The sequence below is a fragment of the Haemaphysalis longicornis genome, unplaced genomic scaffold, assembly GCF_048455015.1.
Source record: "Haemaphysalis longicornis isolate Haplotype H1 unplaced genomic scaffold, Haemaphysalis longicornis Haplotype H1 scaffold_1, whole genome shotgun sequence".
NCBI classification, from domain to species: domain Eukaryota; kingdom Metazoa; phylum Arthropoda; class Arachnida; order Ixodida; family Ixodidae; genus Haemaphysalis; species Haemaphysalis longicornis.
The window spans coordinates 227,627,447-227,644,282 of record NW_027526203.1 but is presented as its reverse complement, the minus strand read 5'-3'; the positions used below and the strand labels follow the sequence as shown (position 1 = coordinate 227,644,282).

Here is a 16,836-nt window from a genome sequence, read left to right as displayed (position 1 = left end):
GTAGCAGTGATTGTAGCCAGAGAGAGAGAGAGAGAGAATAGTCTAATGATACTGGTGAGGTTAGCCTGGCCAAGGCGCCTAGCTTGCTACACCAGATGTATAAAAAAAAAGAATAAATTGATGAAGAGATGATGATAATGACTGGTAGTAATGTAAATGTAGTGGTGTAATAGCAGTAATAATACTAATAATATCGGTAGCACTAACAGTAACAATGGTACTACTAGGGGTAGTGGTAGCAGTAGGAACAGTAGTAGAGGTAGTAGTAGTAGTAGTAGTAGTAGTAGTAGTAGTAGAAGTAGTAGTAGTGGCAAATATTCTGCCTTGGTCCATCAAAATCAACGAAAAAGTGTGTAACAGCAATAGTAAATTAGTGATGGTAATATGGCAGTGGCAATACCAGCAGTACTCAGCAGTAATACAGTGAAAACCCGCCGCGGTGGCTCAGTGGTTAAGGCGTTACGCTGCTGAGCACGAGGTCGCGGGCTCGATTCCCGGCCGTGGCGGCCGCTTTTCTGATCGAGGCGAAAAGCAAAAACGCCCGTGTGTACGAGATTTCGGCGCACGTTAAAGATCCCCAGGTGGTCAAAATTAATCCGGAGCCCTCCACTACGGCGCGCCTCATTGCCTGCGTTGCGTCGGCGCGTTAAACCCCACAATCAATCAGTAATACAGTGAAAGCTCGTTAATTCGGATCTCTAGGAGTAAAAAAACTGTGCGAATAATATCAAACCCGAATTATCGAACGAACGATAAAAACAGCACATTTATAATTATTTTATGCGTACCTTTACTTTGCAAATACTCAGTGATGCCAGTTTGCCGTTTGGCGGGTGGCTGTGCGGAAAGAACAGGTTTTCGCGTGAGAAAATTTGTGCAAAGCAAGAGTACTGCATGTAGCATCATAGCACAGTTCTTTCAGAAAAGCGAGAGCATCTGGTGCATCTAGCCAGTAAACGGCCGGGTGCCGCTTGGTGTTTACTGGCCCCGATGTACACTGGCATCTTCCCACCGCTATGGGGAGAGAGCGCGTGGGCGAAGGACGACGCGGTGCGGCTAACGTTTCGACAAGGCGTTGGTCCGTATTAAGAGGAGCGCGGGTCATTTTGAGCTGAAATAAAGAAAGTACGCGGCCACACAAATGTACATTATTTAAGGGAAGGAGTAGGATTTTTTGTGAATTCACGGGGCCTGAATTAACGAGGTTTTAGTGTAGTAGCAGTGGTGTTAGGGGCGGCAATTGCAGCAGTAGTAGTAAAGCGACAGAATGGGTGGTAGTAACGCTAGTGGGAATAATTATGGTACTATAGGTTGTTTTTCTTCGGAGACCCATTGTGACTACATGCAAAAACGACGAGAAAAACCATAGAAGTCCCCGCAAAAATGGTTCCGTTAAAATTATTTTTCTACACACTCACATAAATGTCTGCCATAATATCTAGTCTCTCTTCGGCCCGACAGAGCAAAGTTAAAACTCCTCGGCGTGGGCCCGATATACACTGCAGCATGCAGTCACCACCATTTGTGTCATCGGTATTAGCACTGTCTTCGAGTACACCGGTGTGCATTCGACACTGACTACATCTTTGGTGGCATTTGGATGGTGGCGAGAGAGAGAGAGAGGGGGGGAGGGAGAGAGAGAGAGAGACAGACAGAGGGAGAGAGAGAGAGACAGAGACAGAGACAGAGAGAGACGTGTTTATTAAAAGAAAAAAGAGGCTTGCGATTGTCTTTGGGGCGGTGCCCTCCTTCCAGGGCCCCATGGCTCTGCTGCTCCTCTCCGGGCTCGAAGAATGAAGTTATTCTGAATCCAGAAACCGGAACTGGCCAGAGCTGCCTCGCATAGCACTAGCACGACCGTGTTTATGGCGTTGCGTACTGAAGGCCACACGATACTACACGCCCATGCTGCACGAAATAAGTTGGAACGGTTTCCGCGTTTATTGGATACGTTTGTGTGTGTTTGAAGGAGCATTTTGGATAGCCTGCTTTCGCTCAGGTTGATACGTGTTCAACGTGGGGCACAGCAACACTTCATGGGAGATTGGATGCTTTCCGTTAAGTGTTGCACTCCTGTATTACGAAGCATGACCAATTCAGCCAGAGAGTCACCCTGATGCATTACGTTTTTAAAGCGAAGCTTTATTGCTCTCACTGATGGCGTCTGTAACACGAAAACACCCTGCAGCAAAGCCAACTTTCTCTGTCGATGATAATGAAGGATCGTGGGCGAAGTGAAAGAAAAAAAAAAAACGCTTCAGTGGTCGGAATCGCACCCGGCTCCTCGAGTTATGAAGGCGCCGTCTATCCGATCGCTCCGTTTCGGCATGCTCGAAACCCACTTCAAACTCAGACGACAACCAAATAATGCGTCACAAGAAAGCTTGTTCAACCATTGTCGTCGTTACACGGAGGGATGCATGATTTTTATTGCTAACCATTCTCGATGCGTTCACATTCACAGACAGCATGGTGATATCTCCTAGGAAGCAGTCTGTTTATGGGTCCAAACTGTCGTCAAGGCATGATGCAACTCAAACAATGCAACGACCACTGCGGCAGACGAAACACCGTACGCTTAAACAAGCGCAAGCCAGGGTCTTGAAACAAATACATGAAATATGAACATGGAAGCTATACAAATAGCTAAGAACGGTTGCACAATTAAGAAATTACAAGACCGTTGCCAGTATTAAAAATCTTTGTTTTCTTACTTCTTTATGAATGAACGTGGCGCAGACATTCCCCTGTCACTTTAGACAGCAACGTCACCTGTCACGTGGCAGACGATGCTGTTTGCATAAACTTTCTCACGAAAATACGGTAAATGCGCAACTGTTGCTATAACCTCGTAGTACAGGAACTGCAGGCAGTCTTTAAGAAAGTATTTTAGCGGCTTTTGATCTTAAGAATTTTGTGTATACGAGAAAACATCCGCACTGCCGTGAACACCACCAACACAGCTATTCTGCCGTTACGAACTGCGTGTCGGCTAGCTCAAGTTGATCACCGTGCTGATGTCGTCGGGTATATATCGTCTCCAGACTGTCAGAGAATTTATCACTTTAAAGTACCAATGAAACGACTGAGAGGTGTTTACGTAGCTAGTGCGAAAATTAAGAGTTCTTTGTAGCCACTGACTTCATCCGTCAGAATTACAGAGGAATCGCAGAGGAAAAATGTTGAAAGGATGTGAAGGGGAAAAATCCGCAATGTTTTGTTTTTAAATTGCTACAGCGTACATTTTTCATTTCGCACGGATGTGTACAAAGTCTTATTTGGCATTTCGGCTGCACATTACGCATTTTCGCACTAAGCCAAATTGTTATAAGCCAAGTCAATTACGAAAATGATGCGGATCTGTACTCTTTGTACAATACCCCTACATGGCAGTAATGGCTTCGAAGGAGTCGCTTTGACGCCGGCGTCACATTTCTTCTCCCCTGTGTAAAAAAGCTGTCTGCTTGCCTTACTTGCCATAACTTGGGACCGACCCCAAAATGGCTGCTGTCCCGCCTAGCCGCATACTCGGGGTGCTTGTCGCATACTTGGGGTGATTGTAACGCACACTTCTTCGCCTTCATCATCGGCAATGCAAACAACCCCTCATGGCCCCACTCATAGCGTCACATTCCGGGCGTAGCTATGCTTCCTTACTTCACCGCACGCGTGGATCCTCGTGATACAGGCTCCTGGGCCGGGGAACGCTGTAATGGACGGTTTCGCAGCAACTTTCGCAACTTTGGAAAATCTACCCGCGCTTAAATGCGACAAACTGGGAACTTGTCAAGCCAAACTAGCTCAGCATTCTCGCAACAAACAAACTGCTGGCGACAACTCTGGCGACCAGCCACACTTTTTCATCCACAAAGACAGGTTTCCATGTCAATGAAGACTTTATTTAGACTTACAATCATTTATTAGGGCCCTTAGATGTTACATATAAAAGGTAGTGATAAAATGACAATTTCTTAGTTTCCGATTGAAGCATCTGAAAATCTGGCGCTTAAAAAATGGATCCAATAGCTAGCTATTTATTGCGTCTAGTGTTCTCCCCACTGAGGGTAAGAAAAAGTTAAGGCGGAAAGAATAAAGTAGTAATAGTGGCGATAGCGAGACACAAATAAACAGGTTAAAGTTTTAACAAGCACGGTTCCAGCTCTTTTTTAGCAAGGTGACATTCCACCATACATGGTGCAGCGGGTGTTTACTATGGTTTAAAGTAGGTATACGTGACTGATAGCAGCGTACAAAGATTAACAGTGATAAAATACCTTCGAAAATACTGTTGCCTGACGTAACTCAACCTAGTTGGTTCTCCATTGAATGAATGAATGAATGAATGAATGAACACACGTTTTTTTGAAAGAGAGAGAGAAGTCCCCGTGAAATGACCCGAGGCCTTGGTGAATAGTCGGAAATGGGGTAGGAAGTAAAGAGTGTGGAGAACAGCGAAAGAAAGGCAGCTAGAAGCCGTCCTCAATGCAGGCTTCAATGATTAAAAGTAGCACGAAAATCCAGCAGATGCTTCCTGTGAGGTGGGGCTCTAAGTGGATTAACCCAAATTTCGTAGTCTGCCGGTCGTAGCGGGCCAAGTGTCTTCAGGCAGCGTTCTCTAGAAACACTGTGTGCCGAATGGTCGCTACTATGGCTATCTGGCCAGGTGTACCGCTAGCATTTAAGAACCATGCTTGCCCAGGTCAGGTGGGGAGAACTGTCAGTCTGCTTTGCATGGTCGACGAGGTGTGCTACAGTGCCAACCTCGTTTTGAAGCTCGAGGTGGACAGGCTCCATTGACCGAATCAGTGCAGACCCCCTTCTTGTGTCCGTAGTGTAGTCCCAAGTTGTATGAACAGCATTACAATCTCCACCAATGAGAATGGGCAAGCCTTAAGCTCGACGACAAAGAGCCATGATCAATGCGGGGCCATCACCATCACTCACAGCAGGACGTATGTGTACTGATGCCCAGTGGTATGTCGGCGGTATGAAAAATCAATCTTGACTCTCTTATTAAGCGCCATTGGCTCCCACTGCTTCTTTGTGATGGCGGCAACCACTTCGCGCCCCTGCGTACAAATGTCACTCAAGTTTGTGATAAGCGTTTGTCCACGAGCACGACAGCTTGGCCCCTAGCGTCAGGTGCGGGTGATTGTTTGTCTTTACCACTTCTCCCTCTTAATTTAAGTATCGTTGGACACGGCTACGTATTGTAGCGCGTGAGGTGAACCGAAAGACAGTCCGTTTCTTGGAGAAAAAGAAATGTTTAATGACATGCTCCTTGCGTGAAGAGAGAACGACGGACAATGAGAGATGTCAGCGCTTGTCTGTGTAACGTCTGTCTTCGTCCGTCGTTCTTTTTTTTTGCGCTACAAGTGTTTCATTCAAACACCTCGCGTTCGTACACACAAGAACTAAAGAAGCAGAGGGAGACAATGGCACTTCATAAGAAAGTCAAGATTGATTTTTCAAGCCCCCGACATAACACTGGGCTGTTAGGGTGCAGGTTAATTTAAGGGTTCGGATTAATTCAATGATGCACCAATTAGCCCAACTTGCGTTTTTGCTTTACTTTAAACCATTTGACGTCCTAGTTTGTTTGTTTTTTATTTCGAGCAGATTGTTGCAATTATTTACTCGTGCAAAAGGAAATGCCTAATTTTAGGTGCGTGATTCCATATCAAGGTTGAAACCACCGAATAAATTACGTCGGTAAGGATGCTCTGAGCCGGCTATTATTTGTTGAGGCAATGATCCGAGAAATAAACGTAGCACTAATGTACAGAATGCCCCGAAGGCGAATCAGAGACGCCATGGGCGAAAAATGTCGTGTAGTCGGGGAGTATGCAATTTTTTTATATCTGCTGAATAAAGGGGAGTTGAATTTGGCACAAAATTCGCCGAATCGCCATCAAGAAATTCCATCTCTGGTACAAGAAAGTAGCTCAATATGGGCCAATTTATTACACTTCAAGGTAGTTCCCTGCGTCGCGCCTCAACTGAGTCCAAGAACACCAAGGCCAACGACCTCGCATACCAACTGGTGGCATCTAAAGGCAAACGGTGTTCACCTGTCATGTTTAATCTGTCCAATCATCATTAGCTCTCACTACAGTCTACACCACAGGTGGGTTACAATAGTAACTCCATGCTCGCTCTTAGATTAATAATTGTCTTCCTGGTGTTGTGCCCACCACCCAACGCACGAATTTTCACTTAAGGACAGTGGCTTAGTGCCTAGAACGTCGTGCTGCTACTCTTGATGTCGCGTGTTTGATTCCCGCGGCCTCAGAGGCTGAATTTCTGTCGGCACCGCAGTACAATAAGGTCCAAGTGTGCAAGAGTTCAGTGCACGTTGAGAGATGCAGCCCAAATTGATTCACAACTTTCACTATACCGTACCTTGCAGCGGAGGCATAGCTTCGCCGAAAAATACTCTAATTTAAACTCCCACGTAAGACGACGCGTAACAGTCAGCGCGGACTAGTTAAGAAGTGTCTTTCTTTCCATTACAGCATTAACAAAAAAAAAGCGTTCATCCCGCATTGACCTTCCTGATCACACTCCTCTATCTGTCAAAATTGAGTAGATCTGCGCACGTGCCGAGCCATTCGCCCTCCTCACCCATTTTTGTGGGTCTTTGGATAACCCCATAACCCGTATTTCTCTCGTACTGCGGTTTGTGGGCGTTCCGGTCCGGTCGGTAAGGGGGAGCTAGGTTTATCTCTGTGGTTAATCTAACGTGGCGCCGGTGTTCCATGAAAGCCCTGTTCTGGGTTCACGCTCAGGACACCGCCCATGGCGGGAACTGAATGACGCAAACTGTAAGGGGCGCGCGCTAGAAAGAGATAAGCATAAATTTCTCCGTAAGACAACGTGGTGCCCCAGGCTCATCCCCGTTCCCCCTCTCAGCTGCGCACATTGGCCACTTTCTGGCGCCAAACGCGAGCATCAATTGACCTCTACAGCACTGCGCGCTTGCCCAACCAGGCAGACCTGGGGCATCCGGGGCCTATTCGGAGAGGTCGCCTTAAAGAAGTGGAGGGGAGGATGATGACAGAGCATGCGAATTACCTCTCTTTTCTATCGCTGCATCTCTCTCTTTCCTTCGTTGCTTCACTTACTCCATGTATGCGGCCACATCGCGACACGCGAGGGATCGAATAGACGCGAGGCGGGCAAGGGTAAAACCAAGCCGAAAACGGAATGAGAAAACGAACATCCGTGGCATTGATGACGCGTAACCTTTACAAAGAAAAGAAGCCGATTGTCATAAGCTCGGCCCGTAATAAGTGTAGCGCTGCCAAGTTCAACTGCCGCGAAAATCCCGGATCCCCCTCCCTCTATAGGCACATGGCACAAAACAAGAAGCGCCGTTTCTACTGCGCCTCTTAGCACTTCGTTTCGGGTGTCGGTTGCAAGTGTGTAGCGGCGTTTTTCCAGTCGCGTACGTTGCGCGCGCAGAAACACCAGCGGTATTGGACGTTGCGGGGATTCCTTAGCAATTAATTCTCCGGGCGTCTTTTCGAAGCGTACCCGTGGATAACGATCGGCGCCCGTCTGCTACATACTTCGTGTTCGCTGGCCCATGGAACTCAACGCCCCGCATTAACTTACATTTGCAAAGCTTTTCGCATCACCGTACTTCCACCTGCATTCAGCTTTGTGCCCGAAGTACGCGCTAGGGGAGTCCTCTCAAGAAGGGCCAAAGTCGACCCACTCTTGTTCACAGCTTTTCCAAGTTCGCTGTCAATTTAAAGCTCGCCCCATTCGGAAGCAAGCTCTTGATCGTATTGCCAGCATCCTTGAACCCGGGGGAATCGAACGTCAAAGCATTCACGCTTCCGCTTTGGGTCCTTGGGCACGTGGTTGAGGAAGCAAGCGAAGTTGCGTCGCTGTCTCTGAGGTGCTCACTCATCATGATTTTAAGATTTTTTACCGGTGACCGGAGTCGCCTGCACTCAGTCCTCCCGCTGTTCGTTGTGGCGGTCACACTACTGTTCACGGTATCTGCTGGAACCTCGCGAGCGGAGAATTCGACCAACGTCCATGACTCAGTCACACGGGTGCCAAATAGTGCGTCGAGCACGGAGGAGCAGGATGAGCCCGACTACGAGCAAGCTCTGCGAGATTTCGTCGCTCGCGCCTTTGCCAGCATACCGGCATCCACAAGGAGGAAGCTGTTAGAGGCCGATGTGCGGCCGGAGTGCAGCGTTGGCCTGTTCCGCATGATGCGGGCCTTTCAGAATCTCGACCCTTGGGCACTGAGACGTAAGTCTACTACATACGCTTCTTTACACCCTTCTCTGCGCGGCGGACTGTAATGAGGGTAAAAAAAAAGCACTCTATCAATCAATGTGGCTGTACCAAAGTGTCTCGTAGTGCTACCTGCGGTACGGTTGAACGAGCATTTTTAGCGACTTAGTTACGGAGAGCATAATTTTAAAGAAATCAGCTTTGCATAGCGCACGGTTCACTTCTATGGACATAGTGGAAAAATTCTACCTCCTCGGGTGATTTTTGCTAACCATATTTGCAGGCTGTCTTCCTCCGAGCGTGTGGGCGTACTGCTTTTGTAATCATTACATGTGCTCGCTGCGGAGAAATTGGTAGTGTTGGAGTAGAGCACTAGGGCTGCTCATGCTGTAACCCCTGAAAACTGCCTGAACAGCCTTTGTTGCTTTACTTTTTACCGCCACATTTTCTCGCTCTCGATCCAAAAACATCATCAAAGTGCCGATTTGACGTTTGACTTGTCAACACGCTATAGCGCCAGAGCGACTGGTTTGACATTGTTTGTGTCTGAGCAAGCGCGGCAACATTAATGTAAAAAAGTTCGTCGTCGTCGACTTGGTTGCCACTTCAAACTAGAGCCACTAGATCAGGTTTCAGAGTATCGGCACTCTTTACGCTAATTGTTGGATGCCGCCAACAGCAGCCATTGATCGAACTGCGTCCCGTCACATTTGTTTGCCCCTGAAAACCCATGGGCGCTGACATTTTGGTGCCCATGTGTTGTCGCGTGCGCGCATTCTTCGATAAATCGGGATTTTCGAGGCACAGTGCGGCTGTATGAGGCGTTGAGATGGAGTTTTTAAGCCCCAGACAGAGTAACGATGGCGTGCTGCTCTGTACTGGGCTATTTAAATCGGCCGGGAGGTGGAAAAAGCCTGCTTCGCTTTCCACTGGGAAAGAACGACAGTGGCCTATAGCGTAACCTACAGCCACTAGAAAAGTGTGGCTTATTTAGTGGCTCTAGCAAAAACTAGAGCCACCGAAAGCTACGCTAGAGTAACCGAGCCTGACCCTGTCGCCCCTGCACGCCGTCTCGAAATCATCGAAAAGTAAACACAGCTGTCATGGTTACCGGTCAGCGCCCGGATCAATTCCGCCCGTCAAGGTAGGCCTCAATTTGGCTCATAAAGCTGGCCACCCTGGCGATAGGCTACGAAATGGCTGCCGGAGTGCATCAGTGCCCTTAATCTTGAGCCTAGCTGATTGAGTGGCTCTACATCAAACGCTTCGTTCGCCGCCGGAAGCGCTATGGAACCAAAAGAGCAGGTACGGTGAGCGTTCCTTAGAGCGTAGCCACGTAATGTCCATTTTTGCTCGGCGGCGCTTCTGATTACCATTGCTGTGCCTGAAGCTCAGGCAGAGCCTGCCATGCTAAATCGTAAACTTCCTCAGCAGTTATCAGCAGATGTCACCCTTGAAGTCAGAAGTAGGACGGTGAAGAGCTTCAAAACCACGGAGACGACTGTATAAGCATACACGCAAGAAAGGCAGTTAACTTTTGCTTGGGAAAGGCGTAGAGTATACGAAATGTGAAAATCAGCTTTCTGACTTCGAAAGGCCGGAAGCAAGGAAGTTGGCAAGCAGTTATACAGACGGGCACTCCAAGCACGCTGCGCTTGTATTGTGCTTTGCAAATACTCCACGTGGTGGCGCGCTGTACGATGGTAAGGGGGTAAGGGTCCCGTGCAGTTTTGTGTACCCCCCAGATAAGCCTAACAGATAGATCGCCTTCCCATTACAGCCAATATGCGCCATTAGTGCGTATGTGCATGGGCAGTTTTTTGTTGACGGTGAGAACACGATATTCGGCCTATATCATTGCATCACCCTGCGAGTTCACCACTGCTGGTTCTAGTTCAGCGAAATTGTAGAGCCCTAATTTATTATTCTTCCATCCAGTGAACTTTACAAAAATTCATTAAACTTCTGCCTGCCCACCGCAATTTTAATGGCTCATTGCCTACGAAGTTCTGGCTGAGGGTGGTGAGGTGTAATTCCGGCCTTTAAAGCCACAAGGCCGGCTTTACATCCCCAGTACAAAGAAGCGCGTATAAATTTTCTGCCCTTCGCCAAAGTGTCTACGCATGCATCCACAAAATCATAGACCTAATAGAAAACTTTGTGCCGTTCAATGCCAGGGAGAGCTCAAAGGGTAATGCTACATTGGGTATAGCAACAGGGCATCGGAAAAATGGACCGTAGTTCGCAATGGAGCAGCTGCTTAGTCATTCGGCGGGTAATTGCTAAACGCTGAGGAAGACAAAGAAAGGCCGACATTGATACATCAAGGACCAGAGTCGTCAGAACGAACCAGTGTGACGAACAAGGAGGCGCCTACAGACACCGTGAGCAAAATTTACTTTCCTGAGCACAATAATCGACGAAGAATGCCAGTCTTTCCAATCCTGGATGCTACAAATTTAAACATATATCCAATCGTTGCAAGTCGCCCCTACAGAGTCTCGTCCTCGTAAAGTAATTTGCGGTGCTGTGTCGCGCGGTGCCAGCCAGCCCGCTACGAAGGTCCGCGGCAAGTCCATTGGTAATCCTACCACGGCCGCTGAGACCCACGCGCTTCGGAACGCACTATCCGAAACGGCAGCCTCGCTTCCATGAGGCTTCAATTTTGTCTTGTGTGTTTGCAAAAAGGTGGAAAGCAAGAACCTGCAGCATGGCATGTTGGCTGGAACGCAATGAAGGACACAGCTTGTATAAATTGGACCTGGCCGACGACCAGGGCGTGGTTCTTATTGTTCCAAATGTAATGAACTCCAAAAAGCATGCTAATTGTTGCTTTAGGGGATTCCGATTGTTGCATAAAAGCATTTTTCGAGCAATGTATTACTGCATTCAATTAAAAAAAGTCTGAACAGGCATCACTGAAGTTTTTCTTTGGTGGTGGTGCACATTTTACTACCAAAATTCAGGCTGAAGGAATAAACTCTAGAGCTGTGTCCTTTAGAGAAACTGCCGGATAAGTGCCATTCGGTAAAGAGCGTATGAAATAAATCAACTTTTCGTAGATACTAAATTGTTTATAGAATTTTAAATGCCAATTTCTTTCGAATTTTATTCGTTGCTGGCACGCAACACCCTCCCGTGATTACACGTATTCGACAAAAGCCGGTTATTTAAAGTAGATTCCATACTTCAATTTTTATGTGCTAAATGTAATCAAATACCCTCTGTCGGTCATCGCTGGTTAAAACACGTGTAGTGCCCACAGCTTCCGGAAAGAGTCATTTTAAACTCATCATTGAGTGACTCCTAAAGCATGATTCTATTTCTTGGAACAGGTCAAACAAATACACTGCATGTTACCTGCAGAGTGTTTGTTTGACCAGGTATGTCAAGGTCTCTCTCTCTCTCTCTCTCTCTCTCTCTCTCTCTCTCTCTCTCTCTCTCTCTCTCTCTCTCTCTCTCTCTCTCTCTCTCGCTCCCTGTGCGTCTGTGTGCATGTGTGCGAATGTTCATACGCACGCGGCGCGCGTGTGTGTGTGCACGCGCGTGCGTGTTCATGCGCATGTGTGCGTACTTGTGCGTGTTTGTGGGGACCTGTGCGTGCGCGTGCGGGTGCATGTATGTGCATTTGCGTGTCAACACGCGCGCCCATTGGATATATGCGCCTGGCTTTAAGCAGTACGTCACCTAGTACAAGTTTCCGACCGACAAGATAACGTCATGGGCTTTTATGTTATACGCGTACACCACCTGTGACACTTGTACCAAACCACTGCACACAGCGCATTCTTAACTGACGACATGTATGGGCGCCCCCTACTTCGCTCAATGTGGCGCCCGCCCCGAGAACACAGTACTTTTTTTACTGCATATAGGATATCTGATCGTTTAGAAGGGACCAAGGTGAAAAGCTAATTGGGGGGGTCCCCACACCAATTATTGCGCAGAGAAAACAACACACGTTTCCAGGTATCAGCTTTCTTTTTGCCCGTACATTTGTTCTATGCGGGTGAAACTTGCCACTTTTTTCCGCGTTCGCAGCCATTTAGTGAGGTGATAGCTCCCGTCTTTTATGGCTGAGTCGAACTCATTGGCAGCTTGATCTGCGATGCAGGAGGATAAAAAGTACCAATTTGACACTTCTCTGCCCCGCGTTGGCCGGCTCGGGTGTTCCGGTTTTTTGTTTTTTTTCTTGGGAATGCAATTACGCCTGATCGCGTTGTCAACCAAATTCTTGCACTTTGTCGCGATATTAACTGCCAGGCAGCGTTGATTGATTCGATTGTTCTTTGCTTGATCCGGTTACGACGTTTTATACGGAAGGTAGTGAGTAGGTGGCCAAGCAGGCCTTTTCAGTATCGCCAAGGTCGACTGGATCACGACCGGCTTTATAGATAGCTATAAAGCCGGTCGTAAATTGGAAACCCAGTGGCGGTGCACGTGGGCGCTGATCCAGGCTGCGGCACTGCACTGCCATCGACAATATGGGCGTAAGCCTAAATAATTTTAGAGGTACGCAATCCTAATATTCGTCAAATCAATAATAACCGAACAGTGCAAGCTTGTATAATTTTATCACGGAAGATTAAACAATAAGCTTCCAGAAACACAAAAAAAGAAAGTTTTTGCCGCCCTCTTAGGTAGAAATCTAATGGTTTCCACTTGGTTTCCATACTGTGCCAAGGTGCCCAAAATGAGCTAAGTGGGTCGCCTTCTTTACCGGAAGTACCTAGCACTGATTCAGAAGTAATTACTTACGAAAACGCAAATTTTGGTTCGGATGATCCGCCGCTCTTTCAGATCGGTAATCGGTGACAGTGGCCATGGGCTGAACTCTTTCAGAAGCAGGTATCGGCGTGTCTAAGCTTTACTTTCAGATGCCCATCTCGATGCTTCCTCAGGTGGTTTTGAGTGGACCTACTTCGTAATCCTCGTCATCTGAGTTATTCCTGAACACTAATCGGTTTTGCCAATCTAGTACGCGGCTATCAACATAGGTGTTTGCTGCAATGCGTTGCCTCTAAAAAAATATCTTGACCTAACAGTTCATGAAAGTGACTTGTATTGATGCGCAGAAACCCGCAACATTGGAGGATTTCTGGTTAAATATAATCAGGAAGCATTGTATCTCCGGGTTGTTCAGAGTCCATCGGATTTACACGAAAACGCATATGCGCGTTCATCACCCACAAATTGGTTCAACCCGGTAAACCTGAAGTGCAAACTATGCTGCTGCAATCTTGAAGTCTTTTCTTTTGATTTTATGGGGAGTTCTATAACCTGGTCACGCCATCGTTTACATTTTGGCCTTCAGCGTAATTGGTTCACGTTGCGTGGATTTCGCGTGGATTGGTAGTTATATGAGATATGGTCATCTATCTCCGAATCAAAATTAAATGAGCTAGAAAAGTGTGCACGCATGCTTGGCAGTTCCTTTGCATGGGGTTATGATGCGCTGTAGTAGCGCAGAACTACGGATTAATTTGGACCATCCGGGGATCGTGCATATGGAGGCTTCCGTGTTTGGCTTCTCTCTGAAATACAGCCATCACGGCAGATATCTGGGCAGTATCTACGACCATGTTTGGGAAACTCCCTTCAAATAACGATCGCTTCGGGGACGCATCGAGGACTTCGGACTCGGACTTCCGCGTCGTGCCCAACACAGTAATAAAGTGTGCATTATTGAGGCATGACCTGGCAGTCACAAGCCCAGTGTAGTCTCAATTACGTCTTTGGTGCGTTTAGAGTGCCGTACGACTCTACTATAGGCACTCCACTAAAGCGAAGTCGGCTGGAGGGTTGCAAAAAATGCTGTATCTGGCTCTACTTCGCTTTCCCAGATGTAAGGTAGCGTAACATAATCTAACATACCCTAATTAACCGAAAGCAACAGTTAAAAGGCCGAAAGCTAACCTAAAACTGGAAGAGATGAGTAAAACTAATCTGAAAAAAATAATAATAAAGGAGGCAAAAGCCAGCCTCGAACAATCGCCCTTTGTGTAGGGCAGGTAATACTGAACTTCATAACCACAACGCCAGACGCTCCGCTCTTTGCCAGCCTAGTTTTAAATACTCCAATGTCGCCGGACGGCGCCCCAGCCATGGCGACAGGGCTGCCCTAGAACGCTGTCGGACGGCACTCGAAACACTGCTTTACGTCTTTCCTCTGTTTGTTCAGCCGGCTCAAGACTGAACGACTTTCCACTGAATATTTTAGCACAGCAATGACATGCGTTCGGTAAAACGGCTTTTGGAGCCATTCACGCACGCAAGGCCCAGTTCTTCTTTTTGCTTTCGCAATCACTGTTGGTGAAACCTACGAAAGTGATTTGCGGCACCCACATCGTACGTGGCGTGGTGATTCTACAAGTTCCGAATATCGTTTCTCTCACCGTTTCCAAAATTAAACTAATTTATTGTGAGTGTTGTTCATTTTAAAGCGGATCAGGATCGTTGCCGAAAAAAAAAAGCTAACACGCCGCGTGGAAAATATTGATACCAAAGCGCTTTTCTTGCAGTCTTTGACGCGTCTGGCAAGTACCCTTCGGGGCTGCTGCAAGGCACCAAGGCCGACCTGGGCGCTTTCGACGAGTGCGTGGAGACTGTTGTGCACGACAGCTTCGGCCGGGAGGTGTCCAAGGGCCAATACTGCAGCCTGCTTTTCAACCTGCGGTCCACTCCGGCCATAAAAGAGCGCATCTCTTCACTGGACGTTTTGCACCCGCTGGTGAGTCTTGCAACTTCCCAAGCACGTGCCGTCAAATGAACCACTCATTATCAGCCGAAGGTAGTTTACCTCCGCACTCTTGCGTTTAGTCATTCCAAGCTCGGCCTCAGACATCCCGACAAGACGCTAAGCTTGTCTCTAAGGCTTGTGGTGGAAAAATAAAAACGCCATAGTGCCGGGGGGGAGGGGAGGGGGGGGGGGGCGAGGAGGCGCAATTGAGAATCCAACGCACGGAACGATAGTTGAGGGTGCGCCAGCTGCGACCCACGGCAGGAAACGGATTCAAATGATCTTCGCTTGGTAATGGGAGATTTTACTTCTTCCGCCCAGCTATAGGGTATCGAGCTTAAATTTATTTGGCCATTCGAAATAAAAACGCAGAAGGCGTTTGCGTCGACGGGTGACAGTAATAGAGGCACCGGCTTCGCAGTGAAGACAATGCACCGGGGCTAAAATTGCGTCTGCACTGCTAACATTCAGTATCTTTCCCTTCTATCAATGAAATTTGCCTGACTTAATACTTGAAAATATAATCTTGATAAAACAAATTCCAAACAAATATCTGAGGTTTTCTTTTAACCTCACGGTGGCATTGCGGTCTCAGCGCCCCGACATATGCGAGAAGCCATTTTTTGTGGGTTTAAAATGAAGTGCAAGACTTTTTAACTTGCACTGATCACCTTAAGCAGTTAAGGTAATTTGGCCGCGAGAAGGCTAATGTAGAATTGGCAGGGTGCAAGGTCTGCGTTATGTGCACTCTCTAATGAAATCTGGGCTAGTTTGCCTAACGTCGAGCAGAAAGTTCAAAAAGCAGAATACTCAGGCGTATTCTGAGCTATGATCGAGCGCCATTCTGGAGTGTGGGGTATGGAATGACCCATTGAAAAGCCCATAAGGGCGGTGAAATTGGGGCAGTCCAAAATATGTGTTAATTCGGTGGTATTCACAGGGAGCAGTTTGGGGCATCACTCCCTCTCAGCCTCTGCAGCAGTTTGGGCATCGCCTAAGAAATTGATAGCGAAGGAATGGAAGTTTATGATTTGCGGGGGCGTACGGACAGAAAACCTGGGTCGTGGGAGCGCTTCATATATGAACGGAATATAGCGGTGAATCCATCATGGAGACATCTGCAACGTAGAGTTGAAGTTATAAAAAAGCCACATTTTTTTAGACAAATGGCATTTTGCATGGGCCGTGAGCCCTTAACACTAACATTGTGGCATTAATTCCCCTTCGGCTGCAATTTTGGCCGTCAATATTTCGGCCTCCCTTATGAATGTTATTGCACTTAAAACTGAAGCGGGTAATAAGCTCATGAGTGACTGACCGCACTCTTCGGTAGCCCGAAGTAGTTCTAAATGTGATAACATTCCAAGACACAGTGAACTGTTTTGTAGGGTTGCTGTTGTATAGTTCAACGGATAGGGGCGGATATCTCAGCCTAATAAAGAGAGAGGAGCCAACCCTTGTCCCGCCCGGCAGGTTGTCGTAGCGAGGGGGAAGGGGGGTGAAGGTTGAAGGAGAGAGGCTGGGTACTGAGCCCAGGAAAACAAGAGAGGGATATCTTCCTAGCCAACTCCGCAACTCCAGTCAGTCCAGCTGCTATTTAGGAATGCAGGATAGGATACCAAACTATTTACAATAAACAGATACAGCGAGACTGATGGAAGAGACAGCAAACATGCTCTCGCAGGCAACTTGCTGTGGCCTAATGGACGATGAAGCAAGCCGTGCTTGAGAAGTAAGGAAACAGGAAAAATGCTCCTTTTAGAAATTGTTCCCATACATCGAACGTTTGACGCAGTTCTTAATGATACGCTTCATAAAGAAAGCGTTACGCATCACCGTCA

At 47.5% G+C, this 16,836-nt stretch overlaps 1 protein-coding gene across 1 annotated transcript in view; it reads left to right on the top strand.

Annotated features, from left to right (window-relative positions):
• The first annotated feature begins 7,166 nt into the window (after positions 1 to 7,166).
• LOC144142507 (nose resistant to fluoxetine protein 6-like) overlaps positions 7,167 to 16,836 on the top strand; it is a 61,203-nt gene continuing 51,533 nt past the window's right edge. The window contains exons 1-2 of the mRNA XM_077674067.1: positions 7,167 to 8,271; positions 14,778 to 14,986. Of these exons, the coding sequence (XP_077530193.1) occupies positions 7,920 to 8,271; positions 14,778 to 14,986 (561 nt within the window). The 5' untranslated portion in view covers positions 7,167 to 7,919. The remainder of the gene's footprint in view (positions 8,272 to 14,777; positions 14,987 to 16,836) is intronic.